The 27494-nt window shown below is 35.2% G+C and overlaps 1 protein-coding gene across 6 annotated transcripts in view; it reads left to right on the plus strand.

Moving 5' to 3' along the window:
- Positions 1 to 27494, plus strand: part of TCERG1 (transcription elongation regulator 1) — a 64331-nt gene that overhangs the window by 21444 nt on the left and 15393 nt on the right. For 4 of the 6 annotated variants that reach the window (XR_002006119.3, XM_019028053.3, XM_019028054.3 and 1 more), the window contains 10 exons: positions 967 to 1167; positions 2054 to 2166; positions 2906 to 2994; positions 9883 to 10043; positions 11234 to 11290; positions 11407 to 11473; positions 12529 to 12579; positions 13973 to 14108; positions 14918 to 15007; positions 24311 to 24429. Coding sequence is in view for 5 of the 6 variants with exons in the window: in XM_019028053.3 (XP_018883598.2) it covers positions 967 to 1167; positions 2054 to 2166; positions 2906 to 2994; positions 9883 to 10043; positions 11234 to 11290; positions 11407 to 11473; positions 12529 to 12579; positions 13973 to 14108; positions 14918 to 15007; positions 24311 to 24429 (1084 nt within the window). In the remaining variant the exon portion in view is untranslated. The remainder of the gene's footprint in view (positions 1 to 966; positions 1168 to 2053; positions 2167 to 2905; positions 2995 to 9882; positions 10044 to 11233; positions 11291 to 11406; positions 11474 to 12528; positions 12580 to 13972; positions 14109 to 14917; positions 15008 to 24310; positions 24430 to 27494) is intronic. The other 2 variants (XM_004042758.5, XM_004042759.5) reach the window with 1 other exon arrangement.

The raw sequence follows: 27494 nt of genomic DNA on the forward strand, positions 1-27494 counted from the left end.
ATTGCCTGTAGTATTAGCTTCTTTGGTTCACAAAAACAAATAAGGTCAGATCACTTTATATCTTAATTTATGTAATAAGTGTAAACAACTTCATTCTCATATTCATAACATTTAATTTTATTTTTGATGTGTGTTTTTAAGTTAAATATAAAAAAACATTTCCATGTGTAAAGTGATGTGATTATGCTTGCATGCTATTGAGTATATGTGTGTGAATACATGTGTATAGTATACATTTACATTTTAAAGTTATTGAAGTAAGATAACTACCTGAAACTTAAAATTCAGTATAGGATTTGAGGACTTTTTTTTTTCCAGTTTTGATTCACATATCCTTATTTTAATAGTATTTTATTTATATATTACCAGCTTATTTAGCTGTCTTGTAAAAAATATAAATCTTGGTTTGTCTTCTAAAAAGTAGACGAGCTTTGCTTTCTCTTAGGAAAAGAGTAAACAAAGGGTATAAGGATATTTGAGTTAATCATTTAGAGTCGATAAAGTCAGTCATTTGCTATAAAACTGAGAATATTCATACCCTTTTAGTTACCTTAAAATTAAAAATAATTTTGCCTAAGGAAATATGTGTAGTAAATATGTTTGTTGTCTTCATTAGAATTTGATAAATTATCTTTATAAAAATATATTTCTATTCATAAGTAGAGAATATACCATGTTTTTAAATATTTATTATGTTAAGACTTTGTCATAGGTGAGATCCAAATTTCTGACTGTTTTTAAGGGTTGAATTTCTGTGTCTAATTGAGTTTAGGCATTAGAACTAAAAATCCAGGGAAACAGAATTAAGTGGTATTTTTATGTCACCTTTTTATATGATTTTTGTTTTGTTCCAACTGGTCCATTCGTTTATTAATATTTAATAGAAAGATTTAGCTCATATTTTAGAGTTTTGTTTTGTATTGCGGTTTGATACTTGGATCTAATTTTTTATTATTCTTTTTTTAGGTGTATTGCCAGGAATGGCCCCTCCTATCGTACCCATGATACATCCCCAGGTTGCTATTGCAGCTTCACCTGCTACCTTAGCTGGAGCAACAGCAGTTTCTGAATGGACTGAATATAAAACAGCAGATGGGAAGACATATTATTATAATAATAGAACATTAGAATCAACCTGGGAAAAACCCCAAGAACTAAAGGAAAAAGGTATATAGTGGTTTTAATGACTTGGAAAGTAGTATAAACTGTAATAAGTAGAATGGTATTTGAAATTCTGAGTTAATTTCTTTTTAACATATTTGAGGGATTTTCTAATTACACAGTCATTGGATTGTTTATTTTTACTGAATTGATAAATATTTATTTTAAAAACTAGTTCTACTTACATGTTTGTCATCATTTTTTTCCATCTGGAGAAATGGTTGTACATATGTATGTACATATTTTTACTGTTAGGAATTTTCTAATTATATTGCATAAATATTGTAATCGTCATTGAGATTGATAATACAGATCAGGAAGGAATGTGTTTTTTATATGTGTTCTGAAGAAAAAAATGTAGGCCCTTAGGGTCTTAGATGTAGAAGATTCATAATTTTCTATATCACAAGCTGCTATTATTATTGTTGTTTTTAAAATTTGAGACAGAGCCTCACTGTGTTGCCCAGGCTGGTCTTGAACTCCTGGGCTTAAGCAATCCTTCTGCCTCAGCTTCCCAGGTAGCTGAGGATTATAGGTATGTGTCATTGTGCCCAGCTCACCAAACCCCCTTTTCTATTCCTGAGTATCTTAGTATCTTATCCCTTTTAGCAGAATGAATGATTGCTACAAATGATATATGAATGACCTGAAAGATTTAATGTCCCTTCGAAGTCAGTAGGTCATCTTCAAATCAGATAGTTACCTGATTGGTATAGCAAGGTATTTGAAATTGTGCATTACATAAGATTCAAATCAAAGATATTATAAGGAAGGACATTTTATCTTCATGGTTAATACTTGGGAATGGAATATCTTAATTGCTTATTCTCTGAAAGTTCTTAGAAAATTACATCAAAACCTTTGAGTGACATTATCTTAATTTTTTTCATAGAAAAGTTAGAAGAGAAGATTAAAGAGCCAATTAAAGAACCCTCTGAAGAGCCTCTGCCAATGGAGACGGAGGAGGAGGATCCTAAAGAAGAGCCTATAAAGGAGATAAAGGAGGTAAAGGGCCATGACCCGTTAACCTGGGAGCCACATTAATTGTTTCCTACAGCTTACTTGTATCTGAGTATCTATTGGATAGATTTAAAAATAATTATTATAAATTTGATCTCTGAAATTTTAGGATTCTTGCAAGTTCTTAATTCAATTTTTTCTTTGAAAGTGTCATTAAATTACTTCTTGTACTAAACTGAGATCCATAGAAAGACAGGGCCTTGGACCAGAGCTTGGACCTGATCTCTAACCTTCTGACTTATAAACTGAGTGGTATTTGTTAAAATTATAAGTGTAACTTCTTACTTGGGGAATGTTAGATATATTTTATCTGTCCTTTCTGCTGTTGTGTTCTTGCATAGCATGATCCATGTATAGCACTAAAACAGTTTTTTATTCAGTGAAGCATCAGTGGTAGTTGTGTTTCAGTAGTAGGAAAGCTAGCAGAAATAAGAAACAACCTTAAATGAAGAGGTATGTACTGTAGTTCTCCATATCTGCTCCTAAGCACATGGTTAGTGAGTCTATAAGATAGGACAAGCTGCTGCTGCTGGGTTCTGCTATTGTGAAATTCAGCTCTTTCTGTGGGATGAGGATTTAGAACTTTCTTTCTACTCAGAGTCTCCTCTCATTCTAGCAGCAGATTTTGTGTTGATTGCACTTTGAGCTGTTTGCCTTCATGTTTTTGTGGAACATTCAGGTATTGTTAATGTGATACTAATTAGAGTAATATCATTTCTTGTAGGAGCCCAAAGAAGAGGAGATGACTGAAGAAGAAAAGGCTGCCCAGAAGGCAAAGCCAGTTGCTACTGCTCCTATTCCTGGTACTCCATGGTATGTATTTGGCTCAAGCAGTAATTTTTTTTTTTTTTTTTTGAGACGGAGTCTCACTCTGTCACCAGGGCTGGAGTGCAGTGGCACGATCTGGGCTCACTGCAACCACCACCTCCCTAGTTCAAACGATTCTCCTGCCTCAGCTTCCCGAATAGCTGGGACTACAGGCACACGCCACCATGCCCAGCTGATTTTTGTATTTTTAGTAGAGACGGGGTTTCACCATGTTGGCCAGGATGGTCTTGATCTCTTGACCTGGTGATCCGCCCGCCTCGGCCTCCCAAAGTGCTGGGATTACAGGTGTGAGCCACCGCGCCCGGCCTCAAGTAGTAATTTTTAAAAATCATACTTGATTGTTACATGGTTTATTTTGTAGAAAAAAAAAGTACTTTAAAAAGTGTATGTCAAATATGTTTTTATCTACTGAATATTTTGGCCTTTGTTTGTTGTATTTGAGTTATTCAAAACTGAAGTTCAATTACTACAAGTGTCTTCCTAGTACTACTCTCCATTAATGTGTATTCTTCATAATTATAGACATGACCACTGAGATCCTGAATCTACTTTTTGTTTAAAATATTTTAAATTTGTTTTTGCATGTTTACTCACTATGTGATTACATTTATAGAATTGTGTAGAATTATGTCTTTCAATCTAAGTATGGCATACCTCATTTTATAGTGCTCCACTATCTTGTGCTTCATAGATGCTGTGTTTTTAAAAATTGAAAGTTTTGTGGCAACCCTGTATCTAACATGCCTTTTGGTTTGATTTTTTCAACAGCATGTGCTCATTTTGTGTCTTGGTGTTACATTTTGGTAATTCTTGGGATATTTCAAACTTTTTCATTATTTTTATATCTGTTACAGTGATCTGCGATCAGTGATCTTTTATGTTACTGTTGTAATTGTTTTGGGGTGCCACAAACCACACCCATGTAAGATGGTGAACCTAATTGATAAATGTGTGTGATCTAACTGTTCCACCGACCGGCTGTTCCCCATCTCTCTTCCTCTCCTCGGGTGTCCATTTTCCCTGAGACACAACAATATTGAAATTAGGCCAATTAGTAGCCCTATAATGCCCTCAAAGTGTTCAAGTGAAAGGAAGAGTCACATACTTCTCACTTTGTGTGTGTGTGTGTGTTGTGTGTGTGTGTTTTGAGACGGAGTCTTGCTCTGTCGCCCAGGCTGGAGTGCAGTGGTGCGATCTTGGTTCACTGCAACTTCCGCCTCCTGGGTTCAAGCGATTCTCCTGTCTCAGCTTCCCAAATAGCTGGGATTATAGTTACACGCCACCACGCCTGGCTAATTTTTTGCATTTTTAGTAGAGATGGGGTTTCACCGTATTAGCCAGGATGGTCTCGATCTCCTGACCTCGTGATCCGCCCACCTTGGCCTCCCAAAGTGCTGGGATTACAGGCATGAGCCACCATGCCCAGTTACATACCTCTCACTTTAAGTCAAAAACTAAACATGATTAAGCTTAGTAAGGAAGGGATATCAAAAGCCGAGATAGGCTGAAAGCTAGGCCTTTTGGGCTAAATAGCCAAGTTGTGAATGCAAAAGAAGGAAATGAAAAGTGCTATTCATGTGAACATAAGAATGATAAGAACCTTATTCCTGATAATGGAGAGAGTTTGAGTGGTCTGGATAGATGATCAAACCAGCTACAACATTTCATTAAGCCAAAACCTGATCCACAAGAGATGCCCTACCTGCCCTCAGTTCTGTGAAGGCTGAGAGTGATGAGAAAGCTGCAGAAGAAGAGTTGGAAGCTAGCAGAGGTTGGTTCATGAGATTTAAGTAAGAAGCCATCTCCATAACATAAGTGCAAGAGGAAGCAGCACGTGCTGATGTAGAAGCTGTAGCAAGTTATCCAGAAGATCAAGTTAAGGTTATTGATGAGGGCAATTACACTAAACAAGAGATTTTCAGTGTAGACGAAACAGCCTTCTATTGGGAGAACATGCCATCCCAGGACTTTGATAGCTAGAGAGAAGTCGCCGCTTGGCTTCAAAGGATGGGCTGACTCTCACCATCTCTCTGGTGACTTTAAGTTGAAGCCACTGCTCATTTACCATTTTGAAAATCCTCGGGCCCTTGAGAATGATGTTAAATCTACTCTGCTTGTGCTTTATAAATGGAACAGCAGAGCCTGGATAACAGCATATCTGTTGATAGCATGGTTTACTGAGTTAAGCCCACTGTTGAGACTTACTGCTCAGAAAGAAGTTTGTTTTTTTTCTCAAAATATTACTGTTCATTGACAAAGCACCTCTTCACCCAAGAGCTGTGATGGAAATGTACAAGGAGATGAATGGTGTTTTCATGCCGCTAACAACATCCAATCTGCAGCCCATGGATCAAGGAGTCATTTTGACTTTCAAGTCTTATTACTGAAAGTAATAAGGCTATAGCTGCCATAGATTGTGATTCCTCTGGTGGATCTGGCTGTAGCTGCCATAGATTGTGATTTCATCAGGCTATAGCTGCCATAGATTGTGATTCCTCTGGTGGATCTGGGCAAAGTCAATAGAACACCTTCTGTAAACAATTCACCATTGTAGATGCCATTAAGAACACTGGTGATTCATGGGAGGAGGTCCAGATATTAACATTAACAGGAGTTTGGAGGAAGTTGATACCAACTCTCATGGATGATTTTGAGGAATTGAAGACTTCAGTGAAGGAAGTCACTGCAGATGTGATGGAAATAGCAAGAGAGCTAGTATTAGAAATGAGCCTGAAGATGAGCCAGAATTGCTGCAATTTTATGAGAAAACTGTAATGGGTCAGGAGTTGCTTCTTATGTATGAGCAAAGAAAGTGAATTCTTGAGATAGAATCTACTGGTGAAGATGCCATGAACATTGTTGAAATAATAAGGGATTTAGAATATTACATAAACTTGGTGGATAAAGCAGCAGCAGGGCTTCCATTTTGATTGATGCCAAACTTTAAGGAAGCTCTACTGTAGGTAAAATGCTATCAAACAGCATTGCATGCTACAGAGAAATCTTTTGTGAAAGGGGGAGTCAATTGATGTAGAAAACTTCATATTTGTCTTATTTTAAGAAATTGCCACAGCTACCCCAGTCATCAGCAACCACCAGCCTCATGAGTCTTCAGCCATCAAGAGATTGAGGCAAGACCCTCCACCAGCAAAAACATTATGATGCCCTGAAAGCTCAGATGATAGCATTTTTTTAGCAATAAAGTATTTTTAAATTATAGTATGTACATTGGTTCTTTTGGACGTAATGTTGCACACTAAATAGACTACAGCATGATGTAAATATAACTTTTGTATATGGTGGGATTCAAAAATTTTGAGATTTACTTTATTGCAATATTTGCTGTATTTCGTTGGTCTGGAGCTGAACCCATAATATCCGAGGTACGCCTGTCTACTTCTTTTTTTCTCTTATCTTGTTTTTCCCTTTTCTTCCTTTTGCCACATCTGTGCTTCATTTCCTGTTCCTGCTCCAACTTATTTAATCTATATACAATCCACACATTGCAATGATTTGGCTTGTTTCTGAAGTCTTGTAGTCTATAGGTTCCCTTCTAACTTCTTTTCCTTGTTTTTGTTATTGAAGAAATAAATGTTTTTCCTATAGTGTTCCCAAGTCTGGATTTGTCCCCATGGTACTGTCTAATAGGATCCTCCATTCCTGAATTTCCTACAGACAGGCAAGCAGGTCTAGAAGTGTGATCAGATTCGGATTTAATCTTTTTGGCAAGCCTAGTTCATAAGTGATGATTATTATTGCGTAGATCAGATGTTTTCAACTAGGAGTAATTTTGCCCCTAGTGGACGTTTGGCAATGCCTGGAGACGTTTTTGGTTGTCAAAACTTGGAGGGTGTTAGTGGCGTCTAGCAGATAGATGCCAGGGATGCTCTAAACATCCTGTTATGCACGGGACTGCTCCCAACAAGAATTACTTATCTAGCCCAGTATGTCAGCAGTGTAAGATTGAAAAACTCTGGCCAAGATTGATTAAATCATTAACCCATTTATGCCAAAGGTTGCAAATTTTTTTTGTGAAAAATCAGACCTTGGCAATGACCTTGAGCAGTAGGATATAAATCCCACAAGCTCAGCGTTCCAATAATGGAACACTAGGCATAACTGCCTTAACGGTTGAAAGTAGTGGTAATGTATTTCTTTTATTCCCTTTTCATTAACTGGGATGCTTATAGAGAGATACTTCCCCTTATCACCATTGGTCACTTAGAGGTACAAATTGTATAGGAAGGGAAGGGCTTAGCAGTTTTCAGAATAGTGAGTTGGTTTGAGTATTATTCATAGGTTTAAATATATTTTCTATGTTTTTAATCTATTGCAGTTTTTATCCTTATTGATGTTTAAAATTGTCTCATCTTTCGTCGGGAGAAGCCTCTTGCGCTAACTTTTTAGGTTTTTTTTTTGTTACAATCCTCTGTAGCTTCCCTGCTTTCTGCTGTGACAAGATGTTCTAGGCTTATCTTGTATATTTCCTGTCTCAGACCTAGACTGAGCCATTTCTGCAGGGGGCTCTTGGCATTTTTGTGGGAAGTGGATAGTTTGCAACTGAATTAGTCATTATTTTTAGACTTCTTTGGCAGACCCAGCTGGAAGATATACACATTCAAAGATACAGCATGAGTTGATACCATTACTTGCCATTTAGATCTACCTGAAGATTTTTATTGAACCTCATCATCTATCTTCAGTATCTCATTTCTTGCTGAAAATACTGTTTCTCAGTGCTAGTGACCTAATTACTCATTTGCTTTTCTCAGACATGTCACTGAGTAACAATACCAAAACTATCACTAACAATATAATTACTGAAGATAGTTTTGTTGTTGCTCTAGGAATGTATAATCAAATTACTGTGTTTTAAAGGCACTTGGAATAGTTGTTTTCTGTATAATTTCTGTATAATTATTCCACTGACTGTTACACAGGCTCATTTAAAAAAAATAATTATGGAAAATATTTACTTGGTTTCAAAGTTATAAAAACAGTCTGTATTCCAAGAATGTATTCCTGGGTTGTGGTTTCTCTGTTTGAGTATTGTACATGAAAAGCTAGTAACCAACTCCAAACCCCCTCAATTTGGAGCTTCATGATCCTCATTAATTTTCGGACTTGGGGGTCCGTCCCCACCTCCTCTGTTCTTCAGATGAGATAGTTAATTATTGATTTTTTATTTTTTTTTTTAAGTGACAGGGTCTTGCTCTGTCACCCAGGCTGGAGTACAGTGGCACGATCATAGCTCACTGCCCCAGCCTCCTGCCTCCTGGGTAGGTGGGACTACAGGTGCATGCCATCACGCCTGGATAATTTAAAATTTTTTATTTTTTGTAGAGATGGAGGGTCTCACTTTGTTGCCCAGGCAGGTTTCAAACTGCTGGCTTTAAGTGATCCTCGCACCTCAGCATCTCAAAGTGCAGGCCTGAGAAGTATGGGCGTGATCCACCATGCCCAGCTGATCCATCTTCTAATTCACTGATTGTTTCCTGGCGTCTCCATTCTGTCTTGAGCCAATCCAGTGAAATTTAATTTCAGTTATTTTTAATTTCTAAATTTTCCTTTTGGTTTTTTTTTGTAGTTTATATTTCATTACTGAACTCTTCATTTATTTTAAGTGTGTTTTTCTTTATCTCAGGGAGGTATAGTTATTGTTGTTTTAAAGTTTTTTACTATCTTAACATAGGAGGCTTAGTCTGATCATTTCAACTTGTAAGTTACCTTGGACTTGACAACTGTTGATTAATTTGATGAACAGGTCATATAGACTTAGTTTCTGTTGGGGTTTTAGCTGCCATGCTACTGCAACCATGCCACTCTGCAACCAGGGATCACCCTCAGGGCAGAGCTACGAGGTGGGTGAAATGGGAGATTTACTCCCTTGCAGTTGTTTCTCTAAATTTTGGCTGTCCTCCATATTGCTTTCTGTTTATTCATTAAGACTATACTATACAGAGTCTGAATGTAGTTGTGGTTTTTTTTTCCTTTGAGTTTTTTAACTGTAATTAACAGGACCAATGGGTTGTAGTGGGCTGCAGTGTATGATGCCCTAGTGCAATTGGTACTTTACTTTTTTTTTTTTTTCTTTTTGAGACTGGGTCTCACTTTATTGCTCAGGCTGGAGTGCAGTGGTGCGATCACAGCTTACTGCAGCCTTGACCTCCCGGGCTCAGGTGATCCTCCCACCTCAGCCCTGAGTAGCTGGGTCTACAAGCTCGTGCAACCACATCCAGCTAATTTTTTTAATTAATATTTTTTGTAGAGATGGCGTTTCACCATGTTGCCCAGGCTGGTCTCAAACTCCTGAGCTCAAGTGATCCTCCTGCTTTGGCCTCCCAAAGTGTTAGAATTACAGACCTGAGCCACCGTGCTGGGCCTTCCCTTTACTTTTTATTTTAGGTATAATTAGATCTTAAAGTCTTCATAGAAGGTTGCATTTCAGTATGTAGTTTTGGTTTGTTAAGAAATATTAAGAACTATAGTAGCTAGGATGCTATGTCTGTTCTTTAGCTTTAGAACTGCTTAATAGCATTATTGTTGCCATTAAACTCATTCTTTCTGATAGTTTAAAATTTAGTACTCTCAAATTGAGTGTGCCAAACCAAATTCCTAAGCATTTTAATCTCTGATCACAAATTGCTTTGCATTTCTTGGTTTTCTCAGTTAATATGTTGATCTGTTATTTTTGCTTGAATCATTCAGTTATCTTGTAAAAACCATGTTTGGTTCTCTGTAAATAACTATTGGTAATAAGAACATGTCGTTCTTCAGTACCCTCATCTCCCTACTTGTAACAGGCTGAAAGAAGTCCTAGCTGTAAAATATGTTCTGTAACATAAGAGAATGATATTTTGCATCAATTCTTAGGTGTGTCGTTTGGACTGGTGATGAGCGGGTCTTCTTTTATAATCCCACCACTCGTCTTTCTATGTGGGACCGACCTGATGATCTGATTGGCAGGGCAGATGTTGACAAAATTATTCAGGAGCCCCCTCATAAAAAAGGAATGGAGGAATTGAAGAAACTAAGTAAGTTTTAAATTAGGAATTTATCCACTGATTTTAACATTCTTTTCATATTTTGATAGAAAATGTGGAGGGCATTTAGAAACCCTTTATTTTTCAAAGAATATAAGAAGCATTTGAAAAAAATAGACTGCTATCCTAGTTTGAATGAAATAATAGAGATTAAAAATATGGCGAGAATTTGGATAAGATTGTGCTTTGTATGTGTGTCTTTAATTTATTGTCCTACTCAAGATTTTCAGTTAGTTCAAGATATGGTTGGTAGTGTTGATGCTTGCTTAGTGCTTATCAATACTACTAAAATGCTCCTCAGTGGGCCTTTTAGCACCTTTTGTGACTAGTAATATATTTCTTGAAATAATACAGTACAAATTTTTTAAAAATACAAAATCTCTATCTTTTGAATTAGATGGTAAGCTCCTTATATTCCTGAGACTAGACACCTAAACCTTACTAAGAGATTATCTTTTAATCTACTTCATATTCAGAGGGCATACTAATGTATTGAGTACAGATATTTGTACGTAATTTTTGTTGTGTATTTCTTATTGGTAATTTGCCCTTGTATTGATATGATTGTGTTTTTATAGAACTGTGGCCCGCAAGTGGTATAGAAGCAAGATAAATGAATTATTTAATGCTTCTAATAAAATAAATCCTAGTGTGTATCATTTATAGTCATTGAGACATTTTCATGCATTATATATATGCTGAATTATAAATAATTTCTGAGTCAGTGCAGCTTTGCCTATCTAGTGCTGAAGGTACTAGGCTCACCTTCAGCAATACTTGTTTTATAGGTATGATAATAATACTTTATGGTATTGAATGATGTTGAAACAATATGTGATTTTCTTTTGTTTTTCGTGAATTTGTTTTTAAATATTTGATTCATTCATTTGATAAATACATTAACGTGCCTTGTTAAAAGGTACTGTAAATCCGGAATCAAGAAAGCTTTATTTTATATATTTGTAAATTTAAGGTTTGGGCAAGAAACATTTCAAAATGAATTAAATTTAATGTAAAGGGAGGATAAATAGAGGAAGTGTAGAATTATGCTTTGTTTAATGTTTTATAAAGGGATAAATATTAAGAGGTGACTATATTATGTAAACAGTAATTTTTAAAAAGAAAAGTTTGTGAAATATATGCAAATGACTTTGTAACAATATTTGAAATGTTTTTGCCAGGGCACCCAACTCCGACAATGCTGTCGATCCAAAAGTGGCAATTCTCTATGAGTGCAAGTGAGTGAACTAACTATAAATTGCAGCTTCTTTTTAATACTATTAAAGCAAGTGTTCTGGTAGTGATTAGCAGAAGGATTCATGCCTAAATATTTTAATTAAATTTTGTCTTATAGTTAAAGAGGAACAAGAATTAATGGAAGAAATTAATGAAGATGAGCCTGTTAAAGCAAAGAAACGGAAGTAAGTAATACCTACAATTTGATTGAGGTAGATTATATCTTTTAAAAGTCGATTTGGTAATAATTTGTGATTGGAAGGGACAGGTAATGTGAATGTTGTTAGGAGACATGATTGCTCTCTTAGGCCTGATAGTAAATAGCTTTGTTTTTCATTGTAGAAAATGTGTCCCTTCTTTTGCTAGATTTGTAGAAGATTTGGGTATTCATATATGTATTATGAAGCCAAATGATAGTTTTGGAATTAATTCTTTTTGGAAATTTATTAGGTCTCAATTTTATGAAAAGTTAGTTTCCTCCCTCATTTAGACCCCAGTGGATACCATTCCAGAGATCTCATAAAAACAGACACAGACTTCTCCCTCTTTATATGGTTATCTTACGACTTATCTAGTCCTTGAGTCTGGTCATTACTCCTTGGTGAGGAGAGAACCCATAAGCTTAGGAGGTGCTCTGTGAGAAAGAGACTGCTAAGAAGTAGAGGCATTAGCTTGGCCAGTGCTCTAGAGTTGGGTAAAATGTAAATGTTATGGTGGGGGGAAGGATCGGGTAGAGGGTATGCATGTATGGGGAATGGGACCATTATTTAGCAGCAAAAAGGAAAGTTTGAAGACATTAACAGGAACTGGTTAATCGTAGTCCTTATCTGAAAAGGACAGATTGAATGCAGCCAAATTGTGGCAAAGAAATCAGTAGGACAACCCTTATAAAGGGTAGTTCTTTTAAAAAAAATTTCTTTATTGGCAACAACATAAAAGATACGAAAGAATCACTCATAATTTATCAGCGTAACATAGCTATTCTCATTTTTGCAATTGACTTTTTAGTTCTTGACCAAATGTAATTTTTATTAGTTGTGATTAACTGATTTTGTGCTTTTTTTTAAAAAAAAAAAACACCTAGAATAAGACATTTGTTTTGTTAATTATTATAAATGACTGTATTCATTCTGTTTATGTACCATAATTTTGGATGTTCCTACGATGTTAAACTTTTAGGTTGTTTTTAATTGTTTGTTCTTATAGACAACTCTGTAAGGTTTTTAACTGCTTTTATCAGGAGAATGTCAAAGAAGTCCTTTATGTGGATTGCCCGAGCTTCTCTATTTAGGTACAAAGCTAAAAGCCTGTTTTTCCTGGCTTAGTTTTTCTTTTATTTCCTTTATTGAGATAGATAGTGATAGTTTGTATTGTGACATTTTCATTTAGTATAGTTCTATAAAGGTTATTTGTTTTTATTAGTTATTTCTTGGATGTCTTTTAACTCTTTAACTATTTAAATAGTTTTAAAATTATTATTATAAGAGGGTATATTGTTTGGCAAATTGCTTTTACCTGTTTGTTTTGTGCATATCTTAGGTCACAGACTATCTCGCTAAGTTCCTGCAGGTCACGGACTATGTCTTCTATTTCTTTTGATTCATTGCCTAAGTTGCTAAGTACCTCTCACTTGCATTTGTGGGTTAGCCTTAGTTCCATTTAAATCTCTGGGGCTACCTACAGTTTCCTGTATAGCATGCTTTTGAATTTCCACATGTTCTGTTTTCCTAATTCCGTTAAGTTTGTATAGGGAATAAGAGCCAATTTTTAAAATATACTTAGCAGATCATATTTAAGAAGGAAGATCTGCTAAAATACACCCAGATATTATTGAATTACATACTTTTTTGGATTATTTACGTGAATGGGCCTTTTTCATAGTGCATATATTTGAGAGGTGCCGTGATTCCATGTTTACAATTTCACTTGAGTACCACACAGAAACAGGGTTGCCCTTACCCCTGAGGTGCATTTTTGGAGGAACAAGAAGTAGTTTAGTCATTGATGAACAGTTCTAATTCCACCTAACTACTCCTGGGCCCATGTTGCTCTCTGGGACCTGTCCTTCAACTTAAATCTCAACTTATCACCCAGAAAGTGAGTAATAAAAAGTCAGGTAGGTAAGGTATATATCTTACATATTCACTTGGCCAAGATTGCAGATATTTTAGTTTTATTTTTAAAATGAATGTTTGAGATTACTAAAACATTATACCACTTAATACCAATTTTTATTAGATTTTACAAAATATTTTATGTGTTTATAATGTAAAACATTTTGGAAAATACTGTTTTTTCTATATTTCAAGAACTAAAAAAATTATATTCTGTGCTGTTTGATTCTGACACATAGAGGTTTACTGCAGTGTTAAACTTTTTTTTTTTTAAGTAAGGTTGCTCCCTTTTTATGTTATTAACCAGTGTCAGGGAGAGACAGCACATTAAAGGTGTATTTTTTTCCTAATAATGTAGCCATTGTAAATCATTAGAAGCCCATTTTAATTTTGTTATTATGAAAGTTATTTATCCCTTAGAGTTCATTTGAAACCCTCAATATAATTTGTTTTTGCCAAAAATATGCTGCTCAGTAGTGAGTCTTGAAAATTCCTTTGATTTTAAGATTTCTAATAAGATCTGAGAATTAATATTTTGTCAGTTGATGTCTTATATTTTATTTTTTATAGGAGAGACGATAATAAAGACATTGACTCAGAGAAAGAAGCTGCCATGGAAGCTGAAATTAAAGCTGCCCGAGAAAGGGCCATTGTCCCTCTGGAGGCTCGAATGAAGCAGTTCAAGGACATGCTGCTAGAGAGAGGGGTCAGAAAACAATCTTTGGGGGAGATATTTCTGTTTTGTATAAGTAATATAAATATGTCTTGCTAAAAGGTCAAATCTAAGGTTAGTGCTCATGTTATGGGGGGGGATAAGGGGATTTTTAAAATTACTGTACATTTTTTGCAACAGCCTTTTTCTTGGCTAATCTTATCATATTTAACTAAATGCCATTTTACTGTCCTTTTAAGTACAAATAACACTTAACATTTATTGGGTCATTAAATTGTGGTGAGTAATATAAGACGAGTATTAACATTACAGAATGGCGGACTGCTTGGGATAGGTAAGGTATATATGATTATTCTTCCTTTAATATCTTGAGAATGGCTTTTGTTAAAGGAGAACTGATACTTTGTGATATTATTTGCAATTTAATTGAGAAGGGATTTCAACTATTTGGTTATATTCACAGATTCATTTGAATAAGTAAAATTGTTCAATTTTAAATCACAACATTGTTCACAAGATTGGAGCAAGCATGAGAAATCAAAATATAAATCTTCAAGGCTTTTTCTGATGTACTGATTTTTAAAATGTCACACAGTAGTAGTTATTTTAATGAGTAATTAAGTGTGTGTTATTTCTGTATAATATAGAAATGTTCAGAGCCAATTAGTGTGGAAATTTGCTATTGCTAGCCTCCCACTGCTTGTCATTTATTAGTGATGGAAACTTCAGTATGGTTTTATGTCTCCTTTATAAACAGATATCCTGTAGATTTCAAGCAAAATTATGACCTTTATATTTTTAGAGCAGACTTAATTATGAGGCAATACGTTTTTATTTTAAAGGTGTCTGCTTTTTCAACATGGGAGAAGGAGTTGCACAAGATAGTTTTTGATCCCCGGTACTTACTTCTCAATCCTAAAGAGAGAAAACAGGTAAAAGGAAAATGGCATTAACTAAGAATGTATATCTCTTGCCAACATAGTTTTTAAATTGTAAGGAATAAAGTACCATCCCTTTTTTTTTCTGATACAGCATTTCAAAAATAGAGTCTTGCATCTTAGAACATACTATGTGTCTGTGTGTGGACATTTCTACTTCAAAATTCTTGGATATTTTTGCCCTTATGAGCATGGCTGTTGTCTTGTAAACATTTTGTCCTTATGCCTCATATACCTAGTTTATGTGTAGTATGGTTTTAAAATTGATTTCAAATGCATTTACTAATTTGCTTGTTTGGGCCAATGATGCAAATTTAGAGTAGAAAAATAGCAAAATACAGATGAGTAAAAAGGATAAAAAAGCCACTGTAATCCCAACCAACAGATATGACTACTGTTGAACACTGGTTTATTATTGAATACTGAACAGCCTTTTTGACCATTATGTGTCAGTATGTACATATATATGTGTGTATGTGTCCTGTAGATAGTACTTGAACATAGGTTTATGTCTTATACACAACTACATATACAAAGTTCACATCTAAGTAGCATCTGTTAAAATATCTGTTTCCATCATAAACTCAGAAAAACAGTGGATACTTAAGGGTCCCTGTTGAATTAGTGTTGCTTTTTATTCCCATGATGATTCAGTGACACATACCATTTCGTGATTGCCTCTTCTAAAGCATTGCACACTTCCAACTTACTTAATTTCTGAATTACCTGAACTATCCTGACACTGATCTCCATAAAATGGTGAGTATGTGGAACCACTTGCTATAGTGCTGTTAAGCTGTAAGATTTCATTTGGTAACAGTAGTGCCCATCTTTGATATTTTTAATGTAACAATTGAAATAATTCTTCACATGGTGTGTACCATTATGCATGTAGGTCTAATCATGGACTTGAATGAAGGGAGAAAATTTACAATGTGCCAGATATGTATTTTAGTACTTGGAATAGAAAGACATAACTTCCTTAATGTATTTGCATCTTCATTTTAAGCTTTGTATCTTTTTTAAAAAACAAAAAAACTCTGTGTGAGTTTTTTATTCTCATTTCAGTTTATGGCTCTATCAAAATTTATAAATTAGCCTTGATTCCTTACTTTTCCCACTGCCCCTTTATAGTCTTTATCAGCAAATCTATAATATACCTTCAAAAAATTTTCAAAATCTCACCTTTTATTAATCATTTCCCCCATTAACACCCTAATCCAAGCCACCATAAACAACCCTTATCATCTGTGTAGCCTATTGTTGATCTCCTTCATTCCATCTGTTCTTGTTCCTCTTTAGTCAAGTTCTTTTTCCACACAGCAGCCAGACTAATTTTAAAGTTTAAGCGATACTAAATTAAGTCACTGTTCCCTTGCTTAAAACTGTTTAGTGCTTTCCATTTCATTGAGGATAAAATTGAAGCTCTTTTCATGGTCTCTAATATTCTACATCGACTTATCCCTGTATACCTCTTGATGGTCTTTTTTAATGTCTGTTGATTACAGCCACACTGGCCCTGATATTACTTGAACAAGCCAGTCATTCTGGTGTTTGCTATTCCTTCTGCCTGGACTGTTTTTCCTCCAGGTGTTAGTACAGCCAGCTTCATTTCATTAAGGTACTTGTCCCAGTGCCTTCTAATCAATCTAAGTATTGTCTCTTTGCCTTTTCTGATTTCTTTATGGTGCTCATGGCTCTAATTATATAAAATTATGTTTTTATTATTTGTCTCCTCCTCCTGCAAAATATAAATTGTATGAGGCTAGAAACTTTGTCTTCATGGCTTTATTTGTAGTGCCTGGAACATTGCCTAATCTAAATATCTCTGAAGACTTTAAAACTTTTATGACGTATTCCTCCTGGTACTGAGTGTTATAGTGAAATTATAAGTAACATATTGAGAACTATAGTTCTTTCCCAATTTTTGAAGCATTCTATAAGCTGATGGTGGTATCTCCTTAATAGAATTATGTTTGAAAAGAGAAAATATTATTCTAGTGTTCTGTTTTCAATAAAATCTCTAGTTAAAAGTTCTCATGCCATTTATTTATTTATTTTATGCATTTATTTATTTAGAGATGGAGTCTTGCTCTGTTGCCCAGACTGGAGTTCAGTGGCGCCATCTCATCTTACTGCAACCTCTGCCTCTCAGGGTTCGAGTGATCCTCCCACCTTAGCCTCCCAAGTAGCTGGAATTACAAGCGTGCACCACCATGCCGGGCTAATTTTTCTATCTTTAGTAGAGACAGAGTTTCACCATGTTGGCCAGGCTGGTCTTGAACACCGGACCTCAAGTAATCCGCCTGCCTTGGCCTCACAAAGTTCTGGGATTACAGGCGTGAGCCACCACGCCTGGCCTTTCATGGCTTTTAAATATAATTCTTCTCTCAACAATCAGAATGTAAGAACTGAGGAGAAGTAGTAGTTAACATTTGGCATTTAAAAATAAACACGTTTTTTGAATACTTGGTTTTATTGTTTGCATAGGAGTATAAAATGCACAACCAGAAAGGTGCTAGGTTGCACATTACACATTTGCGCTTCGTAATTTCATATTTGCAGTTTGTGCTTTGATTTAGAAAACACTAATAACTTCATTGGAAATGCCTTGTAATACAAAATTATATTTCAGTTGTCCTTTTGTAGTTATTTGTAGATTCATGTACATTCTGTATCATTATAAAAGATGTATTTTATATAATTGTAACCATAAATTTTAACTTAGAATTTTCTTTTGATAAAGATTACTTAAGGGGTCTGAAATGTTTTTGTTTTATTTGTTATGACAGATTTTAATTGAATAACATTTTCCACAAAAACTAGACCATTTGCATAAAGGATGCTACTAGGTTCTGACATAGATAGTAGTTATGCTATTAACACTTTAAAGTAAGTTCTCTCATCTTATTTCAAAATAAACATTTTAAAAGCTTTTCCTCTAAGAACTGGAAGAAGACAAGGATACCCACTTTCACCACTCTTACTCAACATAGTGCTGGAAGTCTTAGCCAGAGCAATTAGGCAAGAGAAAGAAATAGAGGGTATCCAGATTGGAAAGGAAGAAGTCAACTTGTTTCTTTTTGCAGATGACAGGATCTTACATATGGAAAAACCTAAAGATGCTACTAAAAATCTCTTAGAACTGATAAATTCAGGGTGGGCGTGGTGGCTTATGCCTGTAATCCTAGCACTTTATGAGGCCAAGGCAGGCGGATCACATGAGGTCAGGAGTTCGAGACCAGCCTGGCCAACATGGCGAAACCTCATCTCTACTAAAAATATCTCTACTAAAAATACAAAAATTAGCCAGGCGTGGTGGTGCATGCCTTTCATCCCAGCTACTTAGGTGGCTGAGGCACAAGAATTGCTTGAATCCAGGAAGTGGAGGTTGCAGTGAACCGAGATTGTGCCATCGCACTCCACCCTGGGTGACAGCAAGACTCTGTCTCAAAAAAAAAGAACTGCTAAACTGATTCAGGAAAATTACAGGATATTAAATATCCAAAACAATAGTGTTTCTGTACACAGTGAACTAGCTGAAAAAGAAATCAAGAAAGCAATCCCATTTACAAAAGTGCCAAATAAATAAGATAACTAAGAATTAAATTTAACCAAACAAGTGAAAGACCCCCATAAGGAAAACTATAAGATACTGATGAAAGAAACCGAACAGGATACAAAGGGAAAGACATCCCAAGCTCATGGATCAGAATAATTAATATTGTTAAAGTGGCAGTACTCTCCAAAGCAATCTGCAGATTCAGTGCAATCTGTATCAAAATACGAGTGACATTCAAAACAGAATGTCACTGGAAGAAAAAAATCTGGATAGGCAAGGTGGCTCACGCCTGTAATCCCACCACTTTAGAAAACCAAGGCAGGAGATCACTTGAGGCCAGGAGTTTGAGACTGTCATAGCGAGATCTCTCTACAAAAAAATGCAAGAACTAGCCAGGTGTGGTGTCGTGCACCTATAGTCCAAGCTACTTGGGAGACTAAGGTGTGGGGATCACTTGATCCAGGAGTTTGAGGTTACAGTGAGCTATGACCGCTACTGCACTCCAGCCCAGGCAACAGAACAAGACCCTGTTTCAAAAAAAAAAAAAAAAAAAAAATCCTAAAATTTTTGTGAAACCAAAAAACACTTAAAATAGCCAAAGCAATCCTAAGCAAAAAGAACAAAGCTGGAGGTATCGTAGTACCAGACTTCAAAATATGCTAGAAAGCTGTAGTAACTAAAACAGTATGGTACTGGCATAAAAACAGATACATAGACCAAAGGAACAGAATAGGGAACTCAGAAATTAATCCATATATCTATAGGCAACTTATTTTGACAAAGGTGCCAAGAACACTCACTGTGGAAAGAACAGTCTCTTCAATAAATGATGCTGGGAAAACTGGAAATCTATATGCAGAAGAAATGAAATTAGAACCCCACCTCTTAGCCTATCTGAAAATCAACTCAAAATAGATCAAAGACCTAAATGTATGACCTGAAATGATAAAACTACTAGAAAAAAACCATAGAGGAAATAATTCCAGACATTGACTGGGAAAAGATTTTACAAATAAGACCTCAAAAGCACAAGCAAGGATAAACAAATGGGGTTACATCAAATTAAAACAATTCTCCATAGCGAGGGAAACAACAGTGAAGACATCCTACAGAATGGGAGAAAATATTTGCTAACTACTTATTTGACAGGGAATTAAATGTCCAAAATGTACAAGGAACTCAGTCATCTCAACAGAAAAAAACAAATCTTACTAACAAATGGGCGGATGATCTGAACAGACATTTCTCAAAACATACAAATGGCCAATAAATATATGAAAAAATGCTCAACATCACTAATCATTGGGGAAATGCAAATCAAAACAGCAGTGAGGTGTCTCACTCCAGTTAGGATGACTTACATAAAAGAGGAAGAAATAACGAATACTGGCAAGGATACTCAGAAAAGGGAACTCTTTATATACTGTTGGTTAGAATTTAAACTAGTATATCCACTATGGAAAACAGTATGGAGGTTCCTCGAAAAACTAAAAACAGAACAACGATATGATCCAGCAATCCCCCTATCAGGTATGTATTGAAAGGAAAAGACATCATTGTATTGAAGAGATATCTGTACCCTAATGTTTACTGTAGCACTGTTCACAGTAACCAAGATACAGAATCAACCTAGGTGTCCAACAACAGATGACTGGATAAAGAAAATGTGGTTAGCCATAAAAAAGAATGAAATCCTGTCATTTGCAGCAACATCGATGGAACTGGAAGTCATGTTAAGTGAAATAAGCCAAGAACAGAAAGATAAACATGTTTTCACACATGTGGAAGCAAAAGAAAGTTGATGTCATAGAGGTCAAAAGTAGAACAGAGGCTACTGAAGGCTGAGAGGGGTAGGGAGAACTCAGGAGGATAGGAAGAGATTTGTTAAAGGATACATAATTAAAACTGGATAGGAAGATTAAATCCTGGGGTTGTGTAGCCCTGTAGGATGACTGGTTAACAATAGTAAGTAGTTTCGAATAGCCAGAAGGAGGATATTAAACGTTTTTCCAACACAAATGATAAATGTTTGAGATTGATATGCTAATTACCTTGATCTCATCACTACATGATATGTATTTAAACACATTTCGATTGCACATGTATTGAAACACAGTAACGCCATGAATATGTACAATTATTATTTGTCAATTAAAAAAAATCCCTGCCCTTGAACTCTAAGAGAAAACACCAAAATAAACTTTTTAATATCTCATTTGTTATTCAGAGCTTTTTAATATTGACAGTATTACAGTATGGTAATATGTTACCAACATGATTACTCGGAATTGTCAACCATCTAGGCCACTGTTACTGAATAATTTGTCATTGAATCAGTGTGAAATTAAAAATATGAGAATCAAATAACGGAGACTTACTTTTAGTAAATGTATTTTGAAACATAGAAAAGATAAAATCATAAGTGAAATTTCACAAAATGAATATATCATGATCCAAAAAAATGGAACATTCCAAGCACTCCAGAGCTGCCTTGAAGGCTTAAAGGGTATAGCCCCTTAATATACATTTTTGTTCATGCCTATAAAAGTGAACTTAACAGAATTATTTTTAAAATTTACTCATTTTCATTGTATTATGAAATTTTGTTCATGAGTTGAAGTTATCAGAAAATAACCACTTAACATAGGGAACATAAAGCCAAGCGTAATGGGAAGCATGACACAAATTAGGAGCAACTTGGAAGCATAACACAACCCCTAATTTTCTATGAGATACTAATCTTAGAGAGTGATTCCTAACCTTGGTCTGGGGTAGCCCAGCAGAGGGAATATGAAGTTCTTTCTAGATTCTTAAAGGAAAGTTAATACAAATTCCCTTGAATTTTAGGTATCATTTAATACTTTTATTTATAAGTAAGTATATACTGAGAAGGGAGTTGGAAACAACTTTCTCCCTCTCTTCAGCATGCAAGTACTTTCAAAAGGTTTTCTGCAATGCTATACTTAGAGGAAATTGAACATGACTTACATGTCTAGCAGGGGACTGGTCAGGTAATCATAGATATGGTAGTCCCTCCTTATCTGTGGAGGATATGTTTCAAGACCCCCAGTGGATGAAGATTGGTAGACATATGTGGATTGACTTGGGAAGATGTCGAAGGTATTTTGGAACATTTTGTTGTACTTGTTATGAAGATGTTCATAGACCTGTTCCCTACATAGTAAGTCTTTTCCTTTTTGTAGCTTCTTGAGAGAATGTGCAGGGAAGATTTATTTGAGGCCTAACATACTTGGAAAAACCCTTATTGTACCCTTATTTGGAATTGTTTGGCTAGCTAAAGGCATTGCTCCGCTTCTAGTGTTCGTTGTTTTTGAAGCCATTCCTATTCCTTTATATGTGAATCTGTTTTTCTTTCTCTGTAAGTATGTAGCTCTCTTAGTCCCTAGTATTCTGAAATGCCATAGTGGTATTTTTCTTAGAGGAAGGGTCTATTGTGCTGGGCACTTGGCTGACCTTTTCAGTGTGGAAACTCAGCTCTTTTAGTTACGGGAAATTCTCTTGTGTTACTTTAAAAAATTTGTTTCCAGTTTTCTCTGTTTTTTCATTCTGGGACAGAATTTGAATTTGCCTTCATGGATTGGTTCTTCAAGTTTTTTCTCTTTCCTGTTAATTACCTTTGTCTTTTTATTTAACTTTTTGGATAATTTCCTTGCCTTTATTAATCAACTATTTAGATTTTTAAAATTTATTGTGTCTTTTAATTTCTAAGAGTTCTTTTATGTTTTTTGAGGTTTTTCTTGCCTTATGGGTGCATTATCTTAGCTCTGTGAGGTTGTTTAGGAACATTTTTTTCTTTTATATTTTTATTTTTCTGTATAGTTTCTGATTCCACTAAGTTTGTTCTCTTTAGGGCTCTATTTTTCATGTTGGAGAGTTTCCTTAGATGTCTTGTAGACCCTGACTACTAAAGTGAAGCACTAAAATGCTGTTTGGGTACTCTTTTTTTTTTTTGCATGTAGAGATGGGATTTTGCCACGTTGCCCAGGCTGGTCTTGAACTCCTGAGCTCAAATGATCCTCCTGCCTTGCCCTCCCAGAGTGCTGGGATTACAGGTGTGAGCCACTGCCCGGCCTGTTTGGGTATTCTTAGCATTTAGGTGGGCCCTCGTGCTTTGGGGCTATACTGCAGAGTGGTGGTTCTCAACCACGAGTAGTTTTGCCTCCAGGAGACATTTTTGTCACCATTGAAGTGAGTGCTGCTGGGATCTAGTGGGTAGAGGCCAGGGATGCTGGTATACATCTTGCTCAAAACATCACTGTGCCAAGGTTGAGAAACATGCTGTAGGGTGAGTTAGGCTGGTTTGTTGAGAACCCCTGGAGCCATTGTTTTAGGCTGGTCAGATTCCCAATAAAGACTTCTAATCTCCTGGCTGGAGGGCACAGATCTCTCTGCTTCGGATCTGAGAGAACTAACTGTGTCTTAGTATTTGGTATGTGTTTGGTTAATCTCCATGTTTTTAGTTTGGTTTGCCTTATTCCCAATTCAGATTCCCTTAGTTCAAAGACACTCTTTTTTACTTTCTAGAGCAGGCAGTCAGCAAATTTTTAAGAGTCAGATAATTTGTATTTTAGGCTTTGTGGGCCATATGGTCTCTATTGTAACTTTGCAACTGCTGTTTTAAGTGTCAAGTACCTGTAGACATACGTAAGGGTATAAGCATGGCTGTTCAGTTAAAGCTTTATTTATGGAAATACTGTCATTTGAATTTTATTTAGTTTTCATGTGTCATGAAACTTTCTGTTTTTCCCCTCAACCCTTTAAAAAATGTAGAAACTATCCTTGAGCTGTATAAAAACAACCCGTAGGCCATAGTTTGCCAATTATTTGCTTTGGAATAGTCACTTGCCTTTTACATTCAGAAGTGGCAGTGCCCAGAAACATTAAGTTGGTGGGGGCATCTGGCAATTTAACAACTTATTAAATAGCTTTTCATCTTTAAAATACTACTTATTTTAGCTATGCCCCATCCTCACCTCCATAGGTATCTGATGCTGTCTATTCTTGAGTTGTTTGAGGAGATTCTGGTTTCAGAAAAAAAAACTTGAGTTGCCTCTTTGTTTTTCTTGACTGCTAGGTTATGTTGAGTGCTCTCATATCTGTCACATCCTTTTCCACTTGTCCCATCAGCTTTGCAAGTTGCTGGTTCTTTTTTTCTCAATCCTTATTGTTGGGTTATGACTTAAAAAAGAAGTTCTTCTGTCATTTTATAGGGTGTGAAGTAGGCGGTAAATAGATGATCAGTTCATTATCTTGACTGTATTATTAAGTGGGGGAAATATAGAATAGATGTAAAGCATGATTACATTTTAGTGAAAATACTTATGTCTTAAGAGAAGCACGGAAATAAAATATACTACAGATTCCATACCATTGATATTTCTTTCTAAAAGGGATTTGGGAAGACTGATTCCTCTTCCGCATTTCTAAATTTCTTGAAATGTTTATAATAATCATGTATTTATAATCGGGAAAAAAATTAAAGAGGCTTTTTGCTGTTTTCTTTTGTTCTTGAAGCCTAAGTAGAGAGCTGTGTGCTTGTGTAATATTTCAGTGAAGCTTTAAAGTGAAACTTGGTATAGATTATCTGTGTATAATTATCTACAGTTAATATATTTTTCCTGGTATAGTTTGGACAAAGACATTGTCCAATAATTTGGTAGTTAAATTACCTATATGAAAGATTGACTTGTCAAATTTGTTGATTTTTATAATAGGTGTTTGATCAGTATGTAAAGACCAGGGCAGAGGAAGAACGCAGGGAAAAGAAAAATAAAATAATGCAAGCCAAGGAAGATTTCAAAAAAATGATGGAAGAAGCAAAATTTAATCCAAGGTATGTGGTTTGTTTCTCTTAAATATCAAAGTGTATTTATTTTCTCCTAAGATCAGTTTTTAAAAATTAAAAAAATAGATATTTTTTGGCTATTTGGGCACTAAAAGCTCCTTATTTGATTATCGGTTTTTGCCAAAATTTCTAATCTTTATTTTTTACTATGTTTCCTTTAGAGGAATCCTAAGTGCTCTAAGAAGGGTACCTTTGATTTAAGTGCTTCCCTGTGGGAATAAGTTCTTTAGAAACTAGTATATGATAGAAAATCTGTGCCCCATCTTTGTAAAGTTTTATACATAATGAGTTGCAGAGGAGGAACATTATTTTGATTAAATTGAAGTGGTGAAGGACCTTTTACCACTTCAATTTCAAAATTTTCTAAGTGTCTAGTTAATGGTCGTGTCTGACGTTTTCAATTGATTGGTAATATGTATTAAATACATGTAATGGGCTGAAGAAAACGAGACATTTTAAATTTATTTGCCTAGTTTTATAGTAATAACAGTTACTGGGTATTTTATGTGCTTATTTGCACTTTAAAACATATATGTATGCATTTATACATCTACATGTAAACATGACTGATAGCATATAATTTTATATATATGCATACAGATATTCAGTCTTCAGAACAGGTAGTTTGATTTAAGTACTTACGTGATACCTGTTTTATATGAGATAAGCAAATTAGGTAGCTTGCCCCAGTGAAGCTGGGATTTCAATTAGATTTCAGTGTTGCACAGAATTGTATAGGCAGGGGGAATTACTCTTATTTATGACTTAGATGTAAGAGTAGTGGTATTAGGTTACTGGGAATACCTCAGTATTCTAAAACTGTCGGGTAGCATCATGGAGTCTCTGGGTTAAATGGCACTTATTATAAACGTTCATCTTATATAAATAGTTAATTTTGTCTGTGGAGGTAGGAAAGAGTGATGTTGTTTAAGAAGAATGTTTAATATAGTTTTATATTTGAAATATGGTATTAAAAGTTTTAGAAAATAAAGCTAATAGAGTATATGTGATATGAAGAATTTAATATTCTTCAGGGGTAATAGAGGTTCAGACTTTCCAGGGAGTCCTGAGTGTTTTCTGAGTCAAAAGAGTGAGATCATGAGTCAAAATAGTTGAGTCTGCATTATAAAAGACATTTTGGGGGGCAGTTGAGGTCACTTGGTAAGAATTGTATATTAGATGTTAGAGAATTAGTAATTTTCTTGGGTATTGTGGTTATGGAGGAAAAAGGCTTTACTCTCAGGAGTTGCATGTTGAAATATTTCTAAGTGAAGTCTTAAGATGTCTGCAGCTTATTTCCAAAGCATTCAGCAGAATATATTTATTAAAACTCCATATGGGTCTGTGAATAATTGAAACTCCAAAGAGATTTCCCTTGGTAGATATGACTAAGTCTTACCATATCGTAGTACTCTACTGGTGTTCTTTTCAGGTAGGTAGAATTGTTGAAGTGATCTGTATTATGCAGGTTACTTCATAAAATGAAACGATCAGGCACTAAGGGCATTGTCCTCTATTGTTATATTGATACATCCAACTCTGGCATAGAAATTAAGACCATTTTTAGTCCTAGAAGAATGCAAGGAGGAAAAACTTAAATGACAAAATGTTGTCTGTTGGCCTAATTTTTTTTTAAAGTGGGAAAAAATATTGCAGAACCTTTTAGTAGAGCTAGTAAATATAGAGCACCAGAGTTTGTTCCAACGGGAAAGAAAGGGGGAAATTACTGAACTGCGCCTGTCTCTTGTATGTCGTTTTTCTTTTTAATGAAAATTTAAGTCATACCTCCCACAGTCAGTTTCTGGTCACTACTATCTCCCTGTCACCCACCACCAGCCATTACCCACTTCCTTCCAAAATATTTTTTATACTGTTTGTTTTAAAGTAGTTTTTTCACAGTTAAGAAATAAGTCATATGAAAACATCTCCATGGGAATCTAATGCTAAAAGTTCACTTCTGTCTTTTCTCATAAAAAGTGTCAGATATTTTACCTATAAGTAATAGAAATAAGTCTAAAATAAATCAATTATCACTTTACACGTTGATTTTCCACTTTTTAAAAGGTTTTTTCTTTAATCATAGTTTATGCTTTAATCATAACAATGCAAGTTTATTATCCCTTATCTCAAATGCTTGAGACCGGAAGTCTTTTGGATTTCAGATTTTTAAAAAAAAATTTTGGAATATTTGTATTATACGTACTACCTGAGCATCCCAAATTCAAAAATCTGAATTGAATGTCTTGTTGGCACTAAGTAAATTTTGGGTTTTGGAGCATTTGGATTTCAAATTTGGGATGCCCAACCTGTAGTTGCTTTTTCTATCTTAAAATTATAAACTGAAGGGCTTAATTTATCATGAAAATAAAACATTTAATGGACTACATATGATCCCTTTTCTGGAATATACATTTTTATTTTACCATGCCATTTTATTATTGTTATGTATCTGTTGTTCAAACCAGGTTTGCAATATATTCGTTGTTAAAGATGTTGAATTAATGTTGGATATTGATTAGTATTGGTTGCATACAAAAGATTATTAGAATCTAGCTTTGGCCAGCAAAGCTTAAAAATAATGTTAGCTGTGAGTGATACTCTTAACCTTCAGTTGATGTTTTAAGTTCTAAATTGAGATTAACTGGCCAGTTTTTTGTTTATAATTAAAACTATAACATAATCTTTGTTTTAACACAAGAGAATGTTTTATTTTTGCATTTAAATAACTAAATAGCTTTTAAATGGGCTAATCTTTATTTTTTTTTCTTCTAAAACCATGCTAAATATAGGATTGTTAATTATAAGAGTAAATTCTTGGCCGGGCGCAGTGGCTCGCTCCTGTAATCCCAGCACTTTGGGAGGCTGAGGCAGGTGGATCACGAGGTCAGGAGTTTGAGACCAGCCTGGCCAGTATGGTGAAACTCCATCTCTACTAAAAATACAAAAATTAGCCAGGCGTGGTGGTGGGCGCCTGTAGTCCCAGCTACTTGGGAGGCTGAGGCAGAAGAATTGCTTGAACCTGGAGGCGGAGGTTGCAGTGAGCCAAGATTGCG

Source organism: Gorilla gorilla, chromosome 4, assembly GCF_029281585.2.
Source record: "Gorilla gorilla gorilla isolate KB3781 chromosome 4, NHGRI_mGorGor1-v2.1_pri, whole genome shotgun sequence".
In the NCBI taxonomy this organism is placed as follows: Eukaryota; Metazoa; Chordata; class Mammalia; order Primates; family Hominidae; genus Gorilla; species Gorilla gorilla.